This window comes from Channa argus, chromosome 8, assembly GCF_033026475.1.
Source record: "Channa argus isolate prfri chromosome 8, Channa argus male v1.0, whole genome shotgun sequence".
Taxonomy (NCBI): Eukaryota; Metazoa; Chordata; class Actinopteri; order Anabantiformes; family Channidae; genus Channa; species Channa argus.
In genome coordinates, this window is record NC_090204.1 from 17,262,037 (window position 1) to 17,286,139 (window position 24,103).

Genomic DNA, 24,103 nt, shown 5'->3' on the forward strand with positions numbered 1-24,103 from the left:
GGAGTAGCACTACTCTGTACCTGCTGTTCCCTTAGCTAAACTGTGTGTGTGTGTGTTTGTGTGTGTGTGTGTGTGTGTGCAATAGATAACTTGCTCTGCAGCTGTCTACTCCCTAAGATAAAAATTGTTGAAGCAAACTATTGTTCTATATTATGTCAGTAACATACTTGCTTATGCACCTGCTAAAGCTCACTTATTGTAAAAGCATTTATTATAAGTTCCTCTTCAGCCAACATCACACTCTTAAAGATTATAATTCCACAATTCCCCCTTTTGATCTCTTCTAGAGATAATCATTTGATCAGCTTCAGTACCAAATTTTCTGATATTGCACAAAGAACGAGTACACAAAGCACAATTGCATGGTATACAACATCCACAAGTAACCAATGTTGCGATAAAAGTGGCAATTTTCTTTTGCAATTTTCTTGTGCACTTCAACAGAACTGCCTATTTGATAAACAGGAAATCTTCACTGTGGTTGGTGGGGAAACTACATTTACATTTACATTTAGTCATTTAGCAGACGCTTTTATCCAAAGCGACTTACAAGTGAGGTACAAGGCAGCAAGAATCTAAGTCAAGGAGAAAACATCAAAGCAAAGTCCTATCAGAAAAGTGTTCACAGTTCAAAACTAATCTCTGTAATGTTGATTTGATCACGATGAATTTACATTGTCAACAAGTTGCACAACACCTTCAACTTTTAATGTGACAACTGAAAATTATCTAAAAAGGCAAGTTAATGAAGGATTCAGGCCTGTGTTTTCGTTTGGACATGGTTATTAGAAGAAATTTATGTTTTTGTTGAAATATTTTTATAAATGTTAGAGCAGTATATAGTATCAGCATCACATCGATGTTCTTATCATTAGCCCAGCATGTGCTGATTGAATCAGTCTTTGACAAAGAAGAGTCAGATGGAAACAGATAACTTTCTTTAGCAGTTCCCCAATGTCTTTACCACTTGAGACACTTCACATCCTAGTTCCACCCTCTCACATGACATATATCAACCGATCAGAAACTAGAATTACTTACACAGAGGTATATGCATGTAGGAAACACAGACATAGATTCAGTTAATTAATTTAGTCATACAATTAGTTATACTTGTAAATATGTAAATTATCAAGAGTTTAAATGTAAATATGTAAATACTCAGAAACACTGGATTAAAACTGTGCACGTGCAGCAGTTAGGTTAAGCTGAGGAATGAATAAACATGGTTAGCTGACATTGACATGTCGTGCTGTTGCTTTCATTTGGTGAAGATTCACATTATGAAAAAATATGTTTAACATCAACCCTCTTTCTTTCCGTACCCTTCGTTAAATGTGTCAGGGAGTCACTATATGTGCACTAAACACCCAGAACAGTATTCAACTTCAAATATCTATAAGGCAGAAACCACAAAAAACAGACACTTACAGTAAGTCTGCCTGTTAGCTGTTTCTTCCTGTTTTTGACTTCTTCTATGACACATTTAATCAGGCCTGAACTTATCCTTTAAGTATAATAAGATGCATCAGGGATATTAGAGACTTCAACCTCCTTGTGATTTCTCGTACTTCACTAAGGAAACAAACATCCACAAAATGCATGTTTTAATGAATAAATGTATTTATTGAAGCAAAAATGACTAAATTACCCAGGACTAAAGATGCCTACAGAAATATTCATGGAAAGTTTTTATCCTTCATTTTAATATGTAATCAAAAAATTATGACAATTTTTTATTGTAAATTAATAATAGAACAGAAAACAATTTATTGCATAAGTATTCACTTTCTTCATAGTAACTTTTTAAAATAATCACTGGTGCAGCCAACTGGTCTGCAGAGTCACACAATTACTTTGAGATCAACAGAGTGCAAGAACTGTAGTATAAATATAATTGTTCAGTATGTGGGAGGTTTAGTTATTGGTGAATAATTTAGAAATGGAAGGAATATGACAAAAGGGAAACGCAGCTTTCAGCAGCTGACATGGGACAGACTGTACTTGAATCTGGGAGAGAGACAGAGTTGATGTTATCTCTTAAAAAGGTTCTACGGTCTGATAAGACCCAAATGGAGCTTTTTGACCATCAGATGACTGACTAATGACATGAGCAACAGTTGTTGTGTGTACAGTCTGTTGGAAGCTTGTATCTCCTTCAGAGGAGTCATTGATGTCTTGGTGGCCTCCTTCAATAGTCCCCTTCTTGTTTGTCGTCCAGTTTTTGAGGACGACCTTTAGACAGTTTAAAGCAGTTCTAATATAAAGTGTGAATTGGCAGCAAAAAACTAAACTAACTAACTAACTAAACACTGAACATCTTAATAACCAAAGACAAAGAGTAAATGTTAGTCTGGAATCCAGCTGTATTTCTTTCTTCATCAGGGAGAGTTTTCATTTTCAGAAGCTTGAGGATTTTCATAAACTACACCAGGAAACAAAGAGGAAATTTCTTAGTGATGACAAATAATCAAATAATCTCACAGTTCAAACATCATTAGTGTCTGTTAAACACACTCAGGCTGTTGTAAGGACAGTAGCTGAACTTTACTCACTTGTTAATGTTTCTAACATCACGTCTTCATTCACATCCCTGTGGGGAAAATAGTGATGATAGAAGAGTTACTTTAATACAGATTATAATGGACCAATAAACATATTTTCTAACTCAGCACAACATAAACCTGTATTTCTTTAAGAGTAAAGGCTTTTCTGTAAATAAAACCACAATCAGTTGACAGTCAAACTAATAAAGATACATAAGAACATCATTATTTTACTCTTTGGACTGTTTGTTCTTCCCGTAGAACTTGCTAATGTAGACCATCACAGCAACAGATGTGGCCATGAAGATGAAGGACACCAGATAACGGATTATACTGGGTGCATCACCTGTAAAATGATCAAAGCAGGAATGTTAAAGTGGCATTTTAAGATTCAATATAGAGAAATTAAGTGAAGTAAAATGTTCTTTAAGTGAAGGACTGATGGAACAAATATCAACAACACATACATGGAGTGGAAATGATTATCATCTGGGGTCTGCTCTCGAATTTTCCATTGAAAGCAGTCACCTGAAAGGACAGAAAATTCCTTTATTAAGGAAATTGTAGCAGTTTAATAAATATGATGAATAAGAATTTAATAATCTTGTGAATAGAGAGAATTATACAAACATCCAGTTGGTAGGTAGTAGAGTAACTCAGATGTCTGAATTCAAAGTCACATGTTTGGTTCCTAATCTCCTGTAGAGTCTCACGACCATAATAAAGACGTGCAATGTACATCTTCTTAGGTCCATTGAAACGAAATGATGAATGATCTTGATTACATTTTACTTTGATCACATTATTCTCTGGAACATTCACTTTCAGTTTAGTAACAACGTCTGGTACTAAAAGAAAGAAAAAACATTGAAATTTGTAGGTAGGTTCTAAGGTCCTTTAAAACTTAATGATGAATGAGGTTCACACTCTACTGTGATCATATTATTCTCTGGAACTTTACTGTGAGTTGAGTAATAACTTCTGGTACTGTAAGGAAAACTTTGTGAAAATTATGTTTGTTGTTTGCTATTTCTTTTATCCTCTACAGCTGTTGTGTTAAAAGAAAGTAGGATCCTACAAGGAGTGAAGCCAATATTACTTGACAAATGTTAAACATAACAATAGAATGAAATAGATCCTTTTTTTAAATAAAGCCATCACAAAATATTAACTGTCATTGACAGTCAGTAAGTGAATACATGTAGTCTTATTTTATTACATAAATGATGTATGAACTGTGATCATCTGCAAAAAAATCGATTTTGGACTCTTACTTCCAGCCTTAGTTTTCACTGCAATTTCTTTTGGTTTGGAAACGTCCGTGTTGTTGTAGGTGGGTTGGACTTTACAGGTGTAACTGGTGAATGGTTGGAGTCCAGTAAAATGACATGTTCCTCCTGATGGATGTTTGTCAGCTGTAACTATAAAGAGCCATAAACTGTTAACTGACAACAAAGAAAAAATGATAAGTGTTTACAACAGCAGATTGTTTCCCACTAAGAGACAAGTCAATCAGTTAATATCATCCATGTGTCTCTGGTAGATCACCAGCTTTGGCCCTGTGAGTTAAAACTTTGTGAATCTTGTTCATCAAATTTGATTTAACCTCAGCTTTATCTGCACATATTGTACTGTCACTGATGTATAGTACATGTATGGATGCTTCAAATTCCCATAGTTTATGTCACATAAATTGATAAATAAACATAAATAATTAGAGAAATAATGGAAGTTAATTTTACTTACTTGTAACTTTCTGATTAGAGTTACTACAACTGCAGGTATAATGAATCTTCTTCAGTTCAGGTACATGTGTACAGTTCTGACTGGTTGTGTCCCAACTTAACTCAATGAATGTGTTGGTTTGTCTGTTCTTTATGATGATTATTGTGAAATCTGTTGGAACATCAGACATGAGTAACAGTGAACTGAGTATCTGGTGCAATTCATCACTCTAGTATCTGAGGAAACAAGTTTATCACTGACTGAACTGAACATCAACGTACCACAGTCAACCCTGAATCTGACAGTAGTTGTTTTGTTGGTATTGACATTGTTGTTTTTGATCTGACCAGTACAGATGTAGTCTGTGAACGGCTCCAGATCAGTGAGCTTCTTGGGTTTATTAAGTTCATCTGAGGAGACACAAAGATGACAGTGATTATTCATCAAGATGGAAAAATGAAACACTTTCAATAAACTAAAGACAATTTCCTCTAACACCAATAGACAATTCAGTTCAATTGAGTTTTAAATCTGGAAACATATAAGTATTTTTAACTAAATATATCCACTTACCCAAACAGGTGTAATCAATGGAGAGATTTCTACAGTTTATAAGAAACTCTGGTTCTATTTGTGCAGGAAGTTTAGTGGGAACAGGTTGAAATATGTCACTTGGATTTATGTAGTCTGTGAAAAATAAGCAGAACACACAGATGAAATATAATTAACTTAGGTCCAAACATTTGTATTTTAATTGATGGTAAATTTGTTTGTACATACCAACAGTGATGCTTGTGGTGAGGTTTAAAGAACAACTTCCTGATGTGAAGGTTGTAGTCAAATCTGAGCAATAGTCATTGTTACCAAGTTTGATACAGAGTGTTTTATCATCACTTGTGCATCTCTCAGATGAAACATGATTTGATGATGACAGTGAAAAGCTGATGTCCCAGTCACTTTGGTAACAAACATATCCAGGTCTGCAGTTGTTAACTTGAATGTTTTCTTTACCTGAAATACAAAAATAACATTTTTTTCCAAACTACATTAGAGATGTTTAAGATGTTCAAGTTAAACTGGACTTTATTAGTAGGAGTACATTGAGATAATATTGTTTTGAGTTGGCTTCATACAAATAAAATTGTATTTACTCCAAGTAAATTTTAATTTATTTACAAACGAAAACAATACTCACATTCTGCAGCAGAGAGAGTCGGTAAATGCCAAACATCACCAGAAACCAAAAAGCAGATTAGAAAATGACAAAATGAAATATTTGATCTCATGTGAAACAATATGATAGAATGTAAAAACACATTATTATTAAAACCTTAATTTATTACCTGAAACCGTTTGTTCAGCACTTATCACAATGTGACCTGAAGTTCATTTCAATTAGATAATGATCATGTTAACACTAGAAATTTGTGGACTATATCCAGTGTAATAATAATACATATTTTGAACATGGCTACTTACAGATGATCCCAGTTAAGTGAAGGAAAGTCTTCAGACTGCAGAGACCAGTCATACTCAGAGGTTGTAGCAACGCGTCAAAGAACACGTTTGTAAGGACCAAGAGAAGATATTCACACTTAGAGAACTCCCCATTTCCTGTGAATGTGATAACTGATATCAACATATATGAGTTTATTATCTAAGCAATCATAACAGCTTCTTGTTCACTTCCCCTTAAATATAAACTAGAGACATTTCATATTAGTAGAAATTACAGGAATGTTGATTGTACACTTTAAATCTTTAACATCATCATATATAATATTATCCCAAGTCAACCGCAAGTCAACCAATCAGCTTCAGCACCTGTGTTTCTAGCTAAGGACCACTGTTTGTTGGGTATTTTAATCAGGTCTGCAAGATCTTTGGAAAACCAAAGATTAGCCCTATTTTTTACTCTGACTTTTCTGAAAGGTTCATTTTTATTAACGATCGGGATAAAGTAACTGTGAGCTTCTTGTGTTTATTAAGTTCATTTGAGGTGAAACAAAGATGACAGTGATTATACATTAAATTATTTTGTGTTTTTGAGTCCAAATGTGTCTTTTCATTTTAATGGCAAAGATGATGTTTGTGCCTCTGAACACATGGACATTCTCTCTCTCTCTCTCTCTATCTATATATCTATCTATATATATAATCTACAAACACAATTTTTATTAAAGTTGGGCCTTTTGTAAAATCTAAACGTGAATGCAGTGATTTGTAAATTGCACACAGACAATATATCATATGTTGGTTTCTGTTAGTCGCTCAGCGTGGTCGCTCAGCGTGGTCAACTCAACAGCACCTTCAAAGCTGAACTCCCTCATTCAGGTCTACAATCCCTCTCACTCACTGCAAAACGTCCCAAGCAGAGCTCTTCGGCTCAGTGGTCCCATAATGATGGAAGGAGCTACTGAACTCTGATGCTCAGCAGCTTCACTCCCAATAATCAAAAGACAGTTTGTAACTTTCTATGCACTTCAAAACATAAATAAAAACTCTTCTTTTTTGTCTGTTTGTACAACTCGTGAAACCTACACATACAACTGTACTTTAATGTTTTTTCCTATAGTTGAGTTTTTTTTCTTGGTTTGTACGTCACTTGTAAGTTGCTGCCCAATAACAATGTAATTTTATTTTTTCGAAATATATATTTACTTTCATTTTGAATTTGATGAACGCAACATGTCGATAAAGATTCGGGGGGCGGCTGTCGATCAGTAAAGGCAGTAAAGGCATTCGTCCACAGTGTCAGTGGTTCAATCCCTGGTACCAGCTATATGTCGAAGTATCTCTGGGCAAGACACTGAACCCCTAACAGCCCCCTCCTGGCTGTGCAGTGCCAGTCCCGGTAGAAATTGGGGAGGATTGTGTCAGAATGGGCGTCCCGTGTAAAAACTGTGGCAAATCAACATGCCGACACTGATCCGCTGTGGCGACCCTGAACTCATGGGATAAACTGAAAGGACACAAAAAAAAAACATGTTGATAAAAATAGGGACTGATAGCAACAAAAGAAATAAACAATGCTAATAAATAAATAAATAAATAAACAATGCAACCGCAAGGGGGCACAAGCCAGTGTCTTCTTGTGCCAGTCCCAAGTCTGGATAAATGCAGAGGGTTGTGGCAGGAAGGGCATCCGACGTAAAACACATGCCAAATCAAACATGCGAATCGTGACAAAGGCTTCCATACCGGATCGGTCGGGGCCCGGGTTAACAACGACCGCCACCGGTGCTGTGGACCTACAGGGTACCGGTGGAAATTGGACTACTGTTGGTCGAGGACGAAGAAGAAGAGGAGGAAGGTGTGTTCGTAGGCAGAGAGAGAAGAGGAAAGCTAAGAATGTAGGACTGACAGTAGGGACTTTGAATGTTGGTACTATGACAGGGAAGGCTAGGGAGTTGATCGACATGATGCAGAGAAGGAAGGTGGACATACTGTGTGTCCAGGAGACCAGGTGGAAAGGTAGCAAGGCTAGAAGCTTAGGAGCAGGGTTCAAGTTGTTTTACCATGGGTCAGATAGGAAGAGAAATGGAGTAGGAGTTATATTGAAAGAGGATTTTGTGAGGAATGTTCTAGAGGTGAAAAGAGTATCAGACAGGTTGATGAGTCTGAAGCTGGAAGTTGAAGGGGTGATGTTCAATGTTGTGAGTGGTTATGCCCCACAGGTAGGATGTGAGTTAGAAGAGAAGGAGAAATTCTGGAGTGAGTTAGATGAAGTGATGCAGAGCATCCCCAGAGGTGAGAGAGTTGTCATTGGTGCAGATTTCAATGGGCATGTAGGTGAAGGGAACAGAGGTGATGAGACTGTTATGGGCAGGTTTGGTGTTCAGGACAGGAACGCAGAAGGTCAGATGGTGGTTGACTTTGCAAAGAGAATGGAAATGGCTGTAGTAAACACTTTCTTTCAGAAGAGGCAGGAACATAGGGTGACGTACAAGAGCGGAGGGAGAAGCACTCAGGTAGACTACATCTTATGTAGACGTTGTAATCTGAAAGAGATCAGTGACTGTAAAGCATTGGTAGGGGAGAGTGTAGCCAGACAACACAGGATGGTGGTGTGTAAAATGATGCTGGTGGTGAGGAAGATAAGGAGGACTAAGGTAGAGCAGAGGACGAAGTGGTGGAAGTTGAAAAAGGAAGAATGTCGTGTAGTTTTCAGGGAGGAGCTGAGACAGACTCTGGGTGGTTTGGAGGTGCTTCCAGATGACTGGACTACTACAGCTAATTTGATCAGGGAGACAGGTAGGAGGGTACTCGGTGTGTCATCTGGAAAGAGGAAAGCGGACAAGGAGACTTGGTGGTGGAACGAGGCAGTTCAGGAGTGTATACAGAGAAAGAGGTTAGCTAAGAAGAAGTGGGACACTGAGAGGACTGAAGAGAGTAGACAGGAGTACAGGGAGATACAGCGTAAGGTGAAGATAGAGGTGGCAAAGGCCAAACAAAGAGCATATGAGGACTTGTATGCTAGGTTGGACACTAAAGAGGGAGAGGTGGATTTGTACAGGTTGGCCAGACAAAGAGATAGAGATGGAAAGGATGTGCAGCAGGTTAGGGTGATTAAAGATAAGGATGGAAATGTATTGACAGGTGCCAGTAGTGTGATGGGAAGATGGAAGGAGTACTTTGAAGAGTTGATGAACGAGGAAAATGAAAGGGAACGAAGAGTAGAAGAGGTGACTGTTGTGAAGCAGGAAGTAGCAAAGATTAGTAAGAGTGAAGTGAGGAGGACATTGAAGAGGATGAAGAGTGGAAAGGCAGTTGGTCCTGATGACATACCTGTGGAGGTATGGAAGTGTCTAGGAGAGGTGGCAGTAGAGTTTTTGACTAGTTTGTTTAACAAGATCTTGGAGAGTGAGAGGATGCCAGAGGACTGGAGGAAAAGTGTACTGGTACCAATTTTTAAGAACAAGGGAGATGTGCAGAGCTGTGGCAACTACAGAGGAATAAAGCTGATGAGTCACACAATGAAGTTGTGGGAAAGAGTAGTGGAAGCTCGGCTAAGGGCAGAGGTGAACATTTGTGAGCAGCAATATGGTTTCATGCCTAGAAAGAGTACAACAGATGCAGTATTTGCTTTGAGGACGCTGATGGAGAAGTACAGAGAGGGTCATAGGGAGTTGCATTGTGTCTTCGTAGATTTAGAAAAAGCGTATGACAGGGTGCCGAGAGAGGAGCTGTGGTATTGTATGAGGACGTCTGGAGTGGCAGAGAAGTATGTTAGAGTGGTGCAGGACATGTATGAGAGCTGTAAGACAGTGGTGAGGTGTGCTGTAGGTGTGACAGAGGAGTTCAAGGTGGAGGTGGGTCTGCATCAAGGATTGGCTTTGAGCCCCTTCTTGTTTGCTCTGGTGATGGACAGACTGACAGAGGAGGTTAGACAAGAATCTCCATGGACTATGATGTTTGCAGATGACATTGTTATTTGTAGTGAGAGCAGGGAGCAGGTGGAGGAAAATCTAGAGAAGTGGAGGTCTGCTCTGGAAAACAGAGGAATGAAGCTTAGCCGCAGCAAGACAGAATACATGTGTGTGAATGAGAGGGACCCAGGTGGAACGGTGAGGTTACAGGGAGCAGAGGTGAAGAAGGTGCAGGACTTTAAGTATTTAGGGTCAACGGTTCAGAGCAACGGTGAGTGTGGAAAAGAGGTGAAGAGGCGAGTGCAGGCAGGTTGGAACGGGTGGAGAAAAGTGTCAGGTGTGTTGTGTGATAAAAGAGTATCAGCGAGAATGAAAGGAAAGGTGTTCAAGACGGTGGTGAGACCAGCAATGTTGTTCGGCTTAGAGACTGTTGCACTGAAGAAAAGACAGGAGGCAGAGCTGGAGGTAGCAGAGCTTAAGATGTTGAGGTTCTCTTTGGGAGTGACGAGGATGGACAGGATCAGGAATGAGTACATCAGAGGGACAGCTCATGTTAGATGTTTTGGAGATAAAGTCAGAGAGGCCAGATTGAGGTGGTTTGGACATGTTCAGAGGAGAAACTGTGAATATATCGGTAGAAGGATGCTGAGGTTGGAGCTGCCAGGCAGGAGGTCTAGAGGAAGACCAAAGAGGAGATTTATGGATGTAGTGAGGGAGGACATGAAGTTAGTTGGTGTGAGTGAAGAGGATGCAGAGGACAGAGTTAGATGGAGGCACATGATTCGCTGTGGCGACCCCTGAAAGGGAGCAGCCGAAAGGAAAAGAAGAAGAATAAATAAATAAATAAACACAAATAAAATTCCATGATTGCATATATTAAAAAATAAAACCAACCCAGAGAAGCTCAGTGTTTCAGATGTAAATATCAGGCAAAGTTCATCAGTCTGTGAAAAAATGTCCCTCAATGTAAAACTGCAAAGAGGATTTTATCATTTTCTGATATATAAAATCACTACAACATTCGTAGACTCTACTGTATGTAGACAATAGGCCGAACTGAGAACTGAAAGACCACGATCTTCACGATCAGTACAAACACATGCACCAGCTAAATGTAAATTGTAAATGCAGTAGGTTTATGGTTAATTATCAGTGTCAGAGAATGCAGTCCTACCCCTAACCATAACACTGTTGCACATTCAACTAGTACATGTGTGCTTTCATCATCAGTTTACGAAAGGTTACGTAAAATAATAAAACTTTAAACACTACAAAAGTTTACGTCCCCCTAAATGAATGAACTAAAAATTATCTTCGATCTTTGCACATGGCTGTAGTTTGTTGCTGCATCCGCAAATTGCACATTACCATACAAAGAAAGAACAACAAGCAGAAGCCGATTTAAAAAGCACTGAGGTGAAATGGAAACTGTCCTGCTTAATTTCTACTGTAGTATCCAGTAGTGGACTGTATATGATAATGATCTACTACATGTAATGTGAGTACTCACAGTGTGAGAATGAGTTATGAATATCTGCTCTACCAACTGAGCCACTGCCACCACCAGTGTTTAAATACCGTTGTAATGTTGCTGACAGACAAATCCTCTCTACTTCTAACCTTTCAACTCACCAAACAGTTTGGAGGAAACTCTGGATCTATCTGTGCAGGAAGTTTAGTAGGAACAGGTTGAAATATGTCACTTGGATTTAGGAAGCCTGTGGAAAAATAAAAGATACACACACAGATGACGTATAACTAAATGTGGTCTTCTTATTTCCTTTGGGCTGTTCCCTTTCAGGGGTCGCCACAGTGAATCATGTGCCTCCATCTAACCCTGTCCTCTGCATCCTCTTCTCTCACACCAACTAACTTCATGTCCTCTCTCACTACATCCATAAATATCCTCTTTTGTCTTCCTCTAGACCTCCTGCCTGGCAGCTCCAACCTCAGCATCCTTCTACCGATGTATTCACAGTTTCTCCTCTGAACATGTCCAAACCACCTCAATCTGGCCTCTCTGACTTTATCTCCAAAACATCTAATATAAGCTGTCCGTCTGATGTCCTCATTCCTGATCCTGTCCATCCTCGTCACTTCGTAAGAGAACCTCAACATCTTAAGCTCTGCTACCTCCAGCTCTGCCTCCTGTCTTTTTTCTGTGCCACTGTCTGTAAGCCGAACAACATCTGTGGTCTCACCACCGTCTTGAAGACCTTTCCTTTCATTCTCGCTGATACTCTTTTATCACACAACACACCTGACACTTTTCTCCACCCGTTCCAACCTGCTTGCACTCTTTCCCACACTGTCTGTTTCTCTGACCCGTTGACATTAAGTACTTAAAGTCCTGCACCTTCTTCACCTCTGCTCTTAACTTAGGTGTAAACATGTATTTTGATAGATGGTAAATTTTATCTCTGAAACGTCTAACATGAGCTGTCCCTCTGATGTCTTCATTCCTGACCCTGTCGATCCTCGTCCCTCCGAAAGAGAACCTCAACATCTTAAGCTCTGCTACCTCCAGCTCTGCCTCCCGTCTTTCTTCAGTGCCACTGTCTCTAAGCTGAACAACATCTGTGGTATCACCACCGTCTTAAACACCTTTCCTTTCATTCTCGCTGATACTCTTTTATCACACAACACACCTGACACTTTTCTCCACCCGTTCCAACCTGCTTGCACTCACCTCTTCACCTCTTTCCCACACTGTCTGTTCCTCTGAATCGTTGACCCTAAGTACTTAAAGTCCTGCACCTTCTTCATCTCTGCTCTTAACTTAGGTGTAGACATGTATTTTAATAGATGTTAAATTTGTTTGTACACACCAACAGTGATGCTTGTGGTGAGGTTTAAAGAACAATTTTCTGATGTGAAGGTTGTATTAAAATCTGAGCAATAATCATTGTTACCAAGTTTGATACAGAGTGTTTTATCATCACTGGTGCATCTCTCAGATGAAACATGATTTGATGATGATAGTGAAAAGCTGATGTTCCAGTCACTATGGTAACAAACATATCCAGGTCTACAGTTGTTAACTTGAATGTTTTCTTTACCGGAAATAAAAGAATAGCATTTTTTATAAACTATATTAGAGATGTTTATGATGTTTAAGATAAACTACGATGTAGTTTATGAACAGCTGATCTTCTGATGACCTGCCAGCCTTTTTCAGTTATGTCTATTCTGTGGTTAATTCTTTGTAATTCAGTAGCCAAACTTGATGAGTGTGACAGTGTAAGAATCTGCACAGTAGAGTGAGAGAGTCGGTAAATGCCAAACATCACCAAAAACCAAAAAGCAGATTAGAAAACGACAAAATTAAATATTTGATCCCATGTGAAACAATATGATAGACTGTAAAATCACATTATTATTAAAACCTTAATTTATTACCTGAAATCGTTTGTTCAACAGTGGTCACAATGTGAACTGAAGTTCATTTCAATTAGATAATGATCATGTTAACAATAGAAATTTGTGGACTATATCCAGTGTAATAATAATACATATTTTGAACATGGCTACTTACAGTTGATCCCAGTTAAGTGAAGGAAAGTCTTCAGACTACAGAGACCAGTCATACTCAGAGGTTGTAGCAACGTGTCAAAGAACACGTTCGTAAGGACGAGAGCTATAAGAGAAGAGATTCACACTTAGATAACTCCTTCCTTTTAGTAATAATTAATGTCAACGTTTGCACATGCATATGCAATTATTATCTAATCACTAATCACAGCTTCCTGGATTTGTTACCTCCCCTTAAACCACTGGGGAATATTTGAACTATAACCATTTCATATTAGTAGAAAATACAGGATGTACACTTTAATTCATCAACATTCTCATATATTATTATCCCCTCAGTTTACAAAATGAGAGTTGAATTAATAATAAATTAACAGAAAAGTGAGGTTATATTTTATTCCTATAAATAAAACAAACATACAAAGACCATCCAAAGACATGTACCATGTACACTGACCAGCCATAACATTATGACCAGCTGTACAATTTATTACAATTTAATAAAGTGGCTCTATCATGAATTGTCTTTTGCAAGGTTATAATTTCTTACTTTTTAGGTTGAAATCATCAGGTAGGTGATAATTCTACTATGTCTTTATTATGGAGGCCAAAGTGGGTTGTGGATTGCATTACAAGATGAGGTGGATCAAATTTGGCCACCTCATTCATTTTTAAATAGGGTGGCCAAGGTCAAACAACAGCTTTGGTCTTTATAATCCTTTATTGCACATTTTACATATTGTCTTTACTGTATATACTGGGCTGAAGGTTCTGTGTTCAGATCAATAATATAAGTCTAAATAATTTTTTTGCAGTTCTTAAGAAACAGCCAAGAAATAAAAGCACAAAAGAGTAAATGTAGACTTCATTTTGTATTGTCACAGATGCTGTTGGGGTTCTAATAGAAAAGTTCTATCAAGTTCCCCAAAAAGAAAGGCTGCACACATGTTAGGAAATGTAACCTGAAATCATGTACGATACTAATTTTATGATTTTTTTTAAATGAGGGGGGCCTTAGTCATTTTCTGACTACACTGATTGTATACGTTGGATAAACTGTCACATGATGAAACCTCACAGTCACCCACCACTCTGCCTTTTCTCTGAGTTGTCTTGTGCACTTCAACAGAACTGCCTATTTGATAAACAGGAAATCTTCACTGTGGTTGCTGGAGAAACTAATCTCTGTAATATTGATTTGATCACGATGAATTTACCCTGTCAACAAGTTGCACAACATCTCAACTTTCAATGTGACGACATTGAGTTATTTCAATGTGACAAAAAGGTAAAACAAGAATCTTTCGGTTCACAGACACTGATTTCATAAATGTTAGAGCAGTATATAGTATCAGCATCACATCGATGTTCTTATCATAAGCCATATCATGAATCAGTCTTTGATAAAGATGGAGACAGATAACTTTCTTTAGCAGTTCCCCAATGTCTTTACCACTTGAGACACTTCACTTCCTAGTTCGACCCTCTCACATGACATATATTAACCAATCAGAAACTAGAATTACTTACACAGAGGTATATGCATGTAGGAAACACAGACATAGATTCAGTTAATTAATTTAGTCATACAATTAGTTATACTTGTAAATATGTAAATTATCAAGAGTTTAAATGTAAATATGTAAATACTCAGAAACACTCAGAAAAACTGTGCACGTGCAGCAGGTAGGTTAGGTTGAGGAATAAATAAACATGGTTAGCTGACATTGACATGTCGTGCTGTTGCTTTCATTTGGTGAAGATTCACATTATGAACAAATGTGTTTAACATTAACCCTCTTTCTTTCCGTACCCTGCGTTAAATGTGTCAGGGAGTCACTATATGTGCACTAAACACTCAGAACAGTATTTTCAACTTCAAATATCTATAAGGCAGAAACCACAAAAAACCAGACACTTACAGTAAGTCTGCCTGTTAGCTGTTTCTTCCTGTTTTTGACTTCTTCTATGACACATTTAATCAGGCCTGAACTTATCCTTTAAGTATAATAAGATGCATCAGGGATATTAGAGACTTCAACCTCCTTGTGAATTTGTAGGTAGGTTCTGAGGTCCTTTAAAACTTAATGATGAATGAGGTTCACACTCTACTGCGATCACATTATTCTCTGGAACTTTACTGTGATTTGAGTAATAACTTCTGGTACTGTAAGGAAAAAAAAAAACATATACAACTTTGTGAAAATTATGTTTGTTGTTTGCTATTTCTTTTATCCTCTACAACTGTTGTGTTAAAAGAAAATACCCTGCGTTAAATGTGTCAGGGAGTCACTATATGTGCACTAAACACTCAGAACAGTATTTTCAACTTCAAATATCTATAAGGCAGAAACCACAAAAAACCAGACACTTACAGTAAGTCTGCCTGTTAGCTGTTTCTTCCTGTTTTTGACTTCTTCTATGACACATTTAATCAGGCCTGAACTTATCCTTTAAGTATAATAAGATGCATCAGGGATATTAGAGACTTTAACCTCCTTGTGATTTTTTCGTACTTCACTAAGGAAACAAACATCCACAAAATGCATGTTTTAATGAATAAATGTATTTATTGAAGCAAAAATTACTAAATTACCCAGGACTAACGATGCCTACAGAAATAATTATGGAAAGTTTTTATCCTTCATTTTAATATGGAATCAAAAAATTATGACAATTTTTTATTGTAAATTAATAATAGAAAATAGAACAGAAAACAATTTATTGCATAAGTATTCACTTTCTTCATAGTAACTTTTTAAAATAATCACTGGTGCAGCCAATTGGTCTCCAGAGTCACACAATTAGTTTGAGATCAACAGAGTGCAAGAATTGTAGTATAAATATAATTGTTAAGTATGTGGAAGGTTTAGTTGTTGGTGAATAATTTAGAAATGGAAGGAATATGACAAAGGTGAAACGCAGCTTTCAGCAGCTGACATGGGACAGACTGTACTTGAATCTGGGAGAGAGACAGAGTTGATGTTATCTCTTAAAAAGGTTCTACGGTCTGATAAGACCCAAATGGAGCTTTTTGACCATCAGATGACTGACTAATGACCTGAGCAGCAGTTGTTGTGTGTACAGTCTGTTGGAAGCTTGTATCTCCTTCAGAGGAGTCATTGGTGTCTTGGTGGCCTCCTTCAATAGTCCCCTTCTTGTTTGTCATCCAGTTTTTGAGGACGACCTTTAGACAGTTTAAAGCAGTTCTAATATAAAATGTGAATTGGCAGAAAAATACTAAACAAAACACTAAACATCTTAATAACCATAGACAAGGAGTAAATGTTAATCTGGAATCCAGCTGTATTTCTTTCTTCATCAGGGAGAGTTTTCATTTTCAGGAGCTTGAGGATTTTCATAAACTACAACAGGAAACAAAGAGGAAATTTCTTAGTGATGACAAATAATCAAATAATCTCACAGTTCAAACATCATTAGTGTCTGTTAAACAAACTCAGGCTGGTGTAAGGACAGTAGCTGAACTTTACTCACTTGTTAATGTTTCTAACATCACGTCTTCATTCACATCACTTTGGGGAAAATAGTGATGATAGAAGAGTTACTTTAATACAGATTATATTGGAACATGTTTTCTAACTCAGCACAACATAAACCTGTATTTCTTTAAGAGTAAAGGCTTTTCTGTAAATGAAACCACAATCAGTGTGACAGTCAAACTAATAAAGATACATAAGAACATCATTATTTTACTCTTTGGACTGTTTGTTCTTCCCGTAGAACTTGCTAATGTAGACCATCACAGCAACAGATGTGGCCATGAAGATGAAGGACACCAGATAACGGATTATACTGGGTGCATCACCTGTAAAATGATCAAAGCAGTAATGTTAAAGTGGCATTTTAAGATTCAATATAGAGAAATTAAGTGAAGTAAAATGTTCTTTAAGTGAAGGACTGATGGAACAAATATCAACAACACATACATGGAGTGGAAATGATTATCATCTGGGGTCTGCTCTCGAATTTTCCATTGAAAGCAGTCACCTGAAAGGACAGAAAATTCCTTTATTAAGGAAATTGTAGCAGTTTAATAAATATGATGAATAAGAATTTAATAATCTTGTGAATAGAGAGAATTATACAAACATCCAGTTGGTAGGTAGTAGAGTAACTCAGATGTCTGAATTCAAAGTCACATGTTTGGTTCCTAATCTCCTGTAGAGTCTCACGACCATAATAAAGACGTGCAATGTACATCTTCTTAGGTCCATTGAAACGAAATGATGAATGATCTTGATTACATTTTACTTTGATCACATTATTCTCTGGAACATTCACTTTCAGTTTAGTAACAACGTCTGGTACTAAAAGAAAGAAAAAACATTGAAATTTGTAGGTAGGTTCTAAGGTCCTTTAAAACTTAATGATGAATGAGGTTCACACTCTACTGTGATCATATTATTCTCTGGAACTTTACTGTGAGTTGAGTAATAACTTCTGGTACTGTAAGGAAAACTTTGTGAAAATTATGTTTGTTGTTTGCTATTTCTTTTATCCTCTACAGCTGTTGTGTTAAAAGAAAGTAGGATCCTACAAGGAGTGAAGCCAATATTACTTGACAAATGTTAAACATAACAATAGAATGAAATAGATCCTTTTTTTAAATAAAGCCATCACAAAATATTAACTGTCATTGACAGTCAGTAAGTGAATACATGTAGTCTTATTTTATTACATAAATGATGTATGAACTGTGATCATCTGCAAAAAATCGATTTTGGACTCTTACTTCCAGCCTTAGTTTTCACTGCAATTTCTTTTGGTTTGGAAACGTCCGTGTTGTTGTAGGTGGGTTGGACTTTACAGGTGTAACTGGTGAATGGTTGGAGACCAGTAAAATGACATGTTCCTCCTGATGGATGTTTGTCAGCTGTAACTATAAAGAGCCATAAACTGTTAACTGACAACAAAGAAAAAATGATAAGTGTTTACAACAGCAGATTGTTTTCCACTAAGAGACAAGTCAATCAGTTAATATCATCCATGTGTCTCTGGTAGATCACCAGCTTTGGCCCTGTGAGTTAAAACTTTGTGAATCTTGTTCATCAAATTTGATTTAACCTCAGCTTTATCTGCACATATTGTACTGTCACTGATGTATAGTACATGTATGGATGCTTCAAATTCCCATAGTTTATGTCACATAAATTGATAAATAAACATAAATAATTAGAGAAATAATGGAAGTTAATTTTACTTACTTGTAACTTTCTGATTAGAGTTACTACAACTGCAGGTATAATGAATCTTCTTCAGTTCATGTACATCTGGACAGTTCTGACTGGTTGTGTCCCAACTTAACTCAATGAATGTGTTGGTTTGTCTGTTCTTTATGATGATTATTGTGAAATCTGTTGGAACATCAGACATGAGTAACAGTGAACTGAGTATCTGGTGCAATTCATCACTCTAGTATCTGAGGAAACAAGTTTATCACTGACTGAACTGAACATCAACGTACCACAGTCAACCCTGAATCTGACAGTAGTTGTTTTGTTGGTATTGACATTGTTGTTTTTGATCTGACCAGTACAGATGTAGTCTGTGAACGGCTCCAGATCAGTGAGCTTCTTGGGTTTATTAAGTTCATCTGAGGAGACACAAAGATGAGAGTGATTATTCATCAAGATGGAAAAATGAAACACTTTCAATAAACTAAAGACAATTTCCTCTAACACCAATAGACAATTCAGTTCAATTGAGTTTTAAATCTGGAAACATATAAGTATTTTTAACTAAATATATCCACTTACCCAAACAGGTGTAATCAATGGAGAGATTTCTACAGTTTATAAGAAACTCTGGTTCTATTTGTGCAGGAAGTTTAGTGGGAACAGGTTGAAATATGTCACTTGGATTTATGTAGTCTGTGAAAAATAAGCAGAACACACAGATGAAATATAATTAACTTAGGTCCAAACATTTGTATTTTAATTGATGGTAAATTTGTTTGTACATACCAACAGTGATGCTTGTGGTGAGGTTTAAAGAAAAACTTCCTGATGTGAAGGTTGTAGTCAAATCTGAGCAATAGTCATTGTTACCAAGTTTGATACAGAGTGTTTTATCATCACTGGTGCATCTCTCAGATGAAACATGATTTGATGATGACAGTGAAAAGCTGATGTCCCAGTCACTTTGGTAACAAACATATCCAGGTCTGCAGTTGTTAACTTGAATGTTTTCTTTACCTGAAATACAAAAATAACATTTTTTTCCAAACTACATTAGAGATGTTTAAGATGTTCAAGTTAAACTGGACTTTATTAGTAGGAGTACATTGAGATAATATTGTTTTGAGTTGGCTTCATACAAATAAAATTGTATTTACTCCAAGTAAATTTTAATTTATTTACAAAAGAAAACAATACTCACATTCTGCAGCAGAGAGAGTCGGTAAATGCCAAACATCACCAGAAACCAAAAAGCAGATTAGAAAATGACAAAATGAAATATTTGATCTCATGTGAAACAATATGATAGAATGTAAAATCACATTATTATTAAAACCTTAATTTATTACCTGAAACCGTTTGTTCAGCACTGATCACAATGTGACCTGAAGTTCATTTCAATTAGATAATGATCATGTTAACACTAGAAATTTGTGGACTATATCCAGTGTAATAATAATACATATTTTGAACATGGCTACTTACAGATGATCCCAGTTAAGTGAAGGAAAGTCTTCAGACTGCAGAGACCAGTCATACTCAGAGGTTGTAGCAACGCGTCAAAGAACACGTTTGTAAGGACCAAGAGAAGATATTCACACTTAGAGAACTCCCCATTTCCTGTGAATGTGATAACTGATATCAACATATATGAGTTTATTATCTAAGCAATCATAACAGCTTCTTGTTCACTTCCCCTTAAATATAAACTAGAGACATTTCATATTAGTAGAAATTACAGGAATGTTGATTGTACACTTTAAATCTTTAACATCATCATATATAATATTATCCCAAGTCAACCGCAAGTCAACCAATCAGCTTCAGCACCTGTGTTTCTAGCTAAGGACCACTGTTTGTTGGGTATTTTGATCAGGTCTGCAAGATCTTTGGAAAACCAAAGATTAGCCCTATTTTTTACTCTGACTTTTCTGAAAGGTTCATTTTTATTAACGATCGGGATAAAGTAACTGTGAGCTTCTTGTGTTTATTAAGTTCATTTGAGGTGAAACAAAGATGACAGTGATTATACATTAAATTATTTTGTGTTTTTGAGTCCAAATGTGTCTTTTCATTTTAATGGCAAAGATGATGTTTGTGCCTCTGAACACATGGACATTCTCTCTCTCTCTCTCTCTATCTATATATCTATCTATATATATAATCTACAAACACAATTTTTATTAAAGTTGGGCCTTTTGTAAAATCTAAACGTGAATGCAGTGATTTGTAAATTGCACACAGACAATATATCATATGTTGGTTTCTGTTAGTCGCTCGGCGTGGTCGCTCAGCGTGGTCAACTCAACAGCACCTTCAAACCTGAACTCCCTCATTCAGGTCTACAATCCCTCTCACTCACTGCAAAACGTCCCAAGCAGAGCTCTTCGGCTCAGTGGTCCCATAATGATGGAAGGAGCTACTGAACTCTGATGCTCAGCAGCTTCACTCCCAATAATCAAAAGACAGTTTGTAACTTTCTATGCACTTCAAAACATAAATAAAAACTCTTCTTTTTTGTCTGTTTGAATAAGTCGTGAAACCTACACATACAACTGTGCTTTAATGTCTTTTCCTATAGTTGAGTTTTTTTTCTTGGTTTGTACGTCACTTGTAAGTTGCTGCCCAATAACAATGTAATTTTATTTTTTCGAAATATATATTTACTTTCATTTTGAATTTGATGCACGCAACATGTCGATAAAGATTCGGGGGGCAGCTGTCGATCAGTAAAGGCAGTAAAGGCATTCGTCCACAGTGTCAGTGGTTCAATCCCTGGTACCAGCTATATGTCGAAGTATCTCTGGGCAAGACACTGAACCCCTAACAGCCCCCTCCTGGCTGTGCAGTGCCAGTCACGGTAGAAATTGGGGAGGATTGTGTCAGAATGGGCATCCGGTGTAAAAACTGTGGCAAATCAACATGCCGACACTGATCCGCTGTGGCGACCCTGAACTCATGGGATAAACTGAAAGGACACAAAAAAAACATGTTGATAAAAAAAGGGACTGATACAAACAAAAGAAATAAACAATGCTAATAAATAAATAAATACAAATAAAATTCCACGATCGCATATATAAAAAAAAAAAAAACAACCCAGAGAAGCTGAGTGTTTAAGATGTAAATATCAGGCAAAGTTCATCAGTCTGTGAAAAAATGTGCCTCAATGTAAAACTGCAAAGAGGATTTTATCATTTTCTGATATATAAAATCACTACAACATTCGTAGACTTTACTGTATGTAGACAATAGGCCGCACTGAGAACTGAAAGACCACGATCTTCACGATCAGTACAAACACATGCACCAGCTAAATGTAAATTGTAAATGCAGTAGGTTTATGGTTAATTATCAGTGTCAGAGAATGCAGTCCTACCCCTAACCATAACACTGTTGCACATTCAACTAGTACATGTGTGCTTTCATCATCAGTTTACGAAAAGTTAAGTAAAATAATAAAACTTTAAACACTACAAAAGTTTACGTCCCCCTAAATGAATGAACTAAAAATTATCTTCGATCTTTGCACATGGCTGTAGTTTGTTGCTGCATCCGCAAATTGCACTTTACCATACAAAGAAAGAACAAGCAGAAGCTGATTTAAAAAGCACTGAGGTGAAATGGAAACTGTCCTGAGTTCAGGAGTGAAAATTTAAATTATGGAAATCATGAATTCTGAGCTTCAAAATTAAAAAAACTAGTCTCCTCATTTCCCAAAAAGTACTTTTTGAAAGAAGAGGCAATGCAGCACAATTATTAACATTTGATACGTTATCTTTACGTCATTATTTACAATCAAAAATAGATTATTTGTACATACCAACAGTGATGCTTGTGTTGAGGTTTAAAGAACAATTTCCTGATGTGAAGGTTGTAGTCAAATCTGAGCAATAGTCATTGTTACCAAGTTTGATACAGAGTGTTTTATCATCACTGGTGCATCTCTCAGATGAAACATGATTTGATGATGATAGTGAAAAGCTGATGTTCCAGTCACTGTGGTAACAAACATATCCAGGTCTGCAGTTGTTAAGTTGAATGTTTTCTTTACAAGAAATAAATGAATAGCATTTTTTATAAACTATATTAGAGATGTTTATGATGTTTAAGAGAAACTACGATGTAGTTTATGAACAGCTGATCTTCTGATGACCTGTCAGCCTTTTCAGTTATGTCTATTCTGTAGTTAATTCAGTGTAATTCAGTAGCCAAACTTGATGAATGTGACAGTGTAAGAATCTGCACAGTAAATTAACAAATTAAAAAAACAACATTTTGTTGTATAAACCATCTGAGGATATTTTCTATCTCTTCTTGTAGATGCTGAACGTTCTTCTGTGTGATCCAAACAATCTCTGCACTCACTGTATTGACCAGTTTCATTTTTGTTGTTTTGCTCGAGGGGGGATTTGTATGTTTCTCTTTATAAATCTGTGTAGTCTGGACTTTATTAGTTGAAGTACATCTAGCTAATTTTGTTTTGAGTTGGCTTCATACAAATAAAATTGTATTTACTCCAAGTAAATTTGAATTTATTTACAAAAGAAAACAATACTCAAATTCTGCAGCAGAGAGAGTCGGTAAATGCCAAACATCACCAAAAACCAAAAAGCAGATTAGAAAACAACAAAATTAAATATTTGATCCCATGTGAAACAATATGATAGACTGTAAAAACACATTATTATTAAAACCTTAATTTATTACCTGAAATCGTTTGTTCAGCAGTGATCACAATGTGACCTGAAGTTCATTTCAATTAGATAATGATCATGTTAACAATAGAAATTTGTGGACTCTATCCAGTGTAATAATAATACATATGTTGAACATGGCTACTTACAGTTGATCCCAGTTAAGTGAAGGAAAGTCTTCAGACTACAGAGACCAGTCATACTCAGAGGTTGTAGCAACGCGTCAAACAACACGTTCGTAAGGACGAGAGCTATAAGAGAAGAGATTCACACTTAGATAACTCCTTCCTTTTAGTAATAATTAATGTCAACGTTTGCACATGCATATGCAATTATTATCTAATCACTAATCACAGCTTCCTGGAGTTGTTACCTCCCCTTAAACCTCTGGGGAATATTTGAACTATAACCATTTCATATTAGTAGAAAATACAGGATGTACACTTTAATTCATCAACATTCTCATATATTATTATCCCCTCAATTTACAAAATGAGAGTTGATTTAATAATACATTAACAGAAAAGTGAGGCGATATTTTATTCCTATAAATAAACAATAAACAACAATGTTTGGAAATCATACCAGATCAATAATACCTTTACACAGACCATCCAAAGACATGTACCATGTACACTGACCAGCCATAACATTATGACCAGCTGTACAATTTATTACAATTTAATAAAGTGGCTCTGCCATGAATTCTCTTTTGCAAGGTAATAATTTCTTAGTTTTTAGGTTGAAATCATCAAGTAGGTGATAATTCTACTATGTGTTTATTATGGAGGCCAAAGTGGGTTGTGGATTGCATTACAAGAAGAGGTGGATCTAATTTGGCCACCTCATTCATTTTTAAATAGGGTGTCCAAGGTCAAACAAAAGCTTTGGTCTTTATAATCCTTTATTGCACTGATCATTGTCTGTGATTTTTGAGTCAGTTTTTATTACATTACTATGAAGGAACAGACTGCTGTTCTGTGTTGTGAGGGCCACAAGACATACTGCAAAATATGACTGTTGTCAGTTTGACAAAC

General features: G+C 36.6%; 2 protein-coding genes across 2 annotated transcripts; both read right to left on the reverse strand.

Annotated features, from left to right (window-relative positions):
- Positions 1 to 1,444: 1,444 nt before the first annotated feature.
- LOC137131876 (receptor-type tyrosine-protein phosphatase C-like) lies at positions 1,445 to 5,802 on the reverse strand. The gene is made up of 11 exons (XM_067513700.1): positions 5,751 to 5,802; positions 5,052 to 5,282; positions 4,845 to 4,958; positions 4,553 to 4,681; positions 4,293 to 4,442; positions 3,821 to 3,991; positions 3,177 to 3,394; positions 3,014 to 3,074; positions 2,781 to 2,892; positions 2,556 to 2,593; positions 1,445 to 2,425 (listed from the first exon to the last, which is right to left on the reverse strand). The coding sequence occupies exons 1-11, from the start codon at positions 5,800 to 5,802 to the stop codon at positions 2,382 to 2,384; spliced, it is 1,320 nt and encodes a 439-aa protein (XP_067369801.1). The 3' UTR covers positions 1,445 to 2,381.
- A 9,908-nt stretch (positions 5,803 to 15,710) lies between these two features.
- Positions 15,711 to 22,755, reverse strand: LOC137131878 (receptor-type tyrosine-protein phosphatase C-like). Its single transcript, XM_067513701.1, has 11 exons — positions 22,738 to 22,755; positions 22,193 to 22,487; positions 18,949 to 19,062; positions 18,657 to 18,785; positions 18,397 to 18,546; positions 17,925 to 18,071; positions 17,282 to 17,499; positions 17,119 to 17,179; positions 16,886 to 16,997; positions 16,667 to 16,704; positions 15,711 to 16,536 (listed from the first exon to the last, which is right to left on the reverse strand). The coding sequence occupies exons 1-11, from the start codon at positions 22,753 to 22,755 to the stop codon at positions 16,493 to 16,495; spliced, it is 1,326 nt and encodes a 441-aa protein (XP_067369802.1). The 3' UTR covers positions 15,711 to 16,492.
- Positions 22,756 to 24,103: the final 1,348 nt, after the last annotated feature.

What these genes read in the sequence shown, in the direction of transcription:
- LOC137131878 (XM_067513701.1), bottom strand. An exon ending in CAACACAAGCATCACTGTTG is followed by an intron (nt 19,063 to 22,192) that starts GTATGTACAAAT and finishes TATTTTTCACAG; the next exon opens with ACTACATAAATCCAAGTGAC. An exon ending in AAGAACAAACAGTCCAAAGA is followed by an intron (nt 16,705 to 16,885) that starts GTAAAATAATGA and finishes TTTTCCCCAAAG; the next exon opens with TGATGTGAATGAAGACGTGA.
- LOC137131876 (XM_067513700.1), bottom strand. Translation starts at nt 5,802, where the DNA reads ATGACTGGTCTCTGCAGTCTGAAGACTTTCCTTCACTTAACTGGGATC. An exon ending in CAGATTCAGGGTTGACTGTG is followed by an intron (nt 4,443 to 4,552) that starts GTACGTTGATGT and finishes ATGTTCCAACAG; the next exon opens with ATTTCACAATAATCATCATA. An exon ending in CTACTACCTACCAACTGGAT is followed by an intron (nt 3,075 to 3,176) that starts GTTTGTATAATT and finishes CTGTCCTTTCAG; the next exon opens with GTGACTGCTTTCAATGGAAA.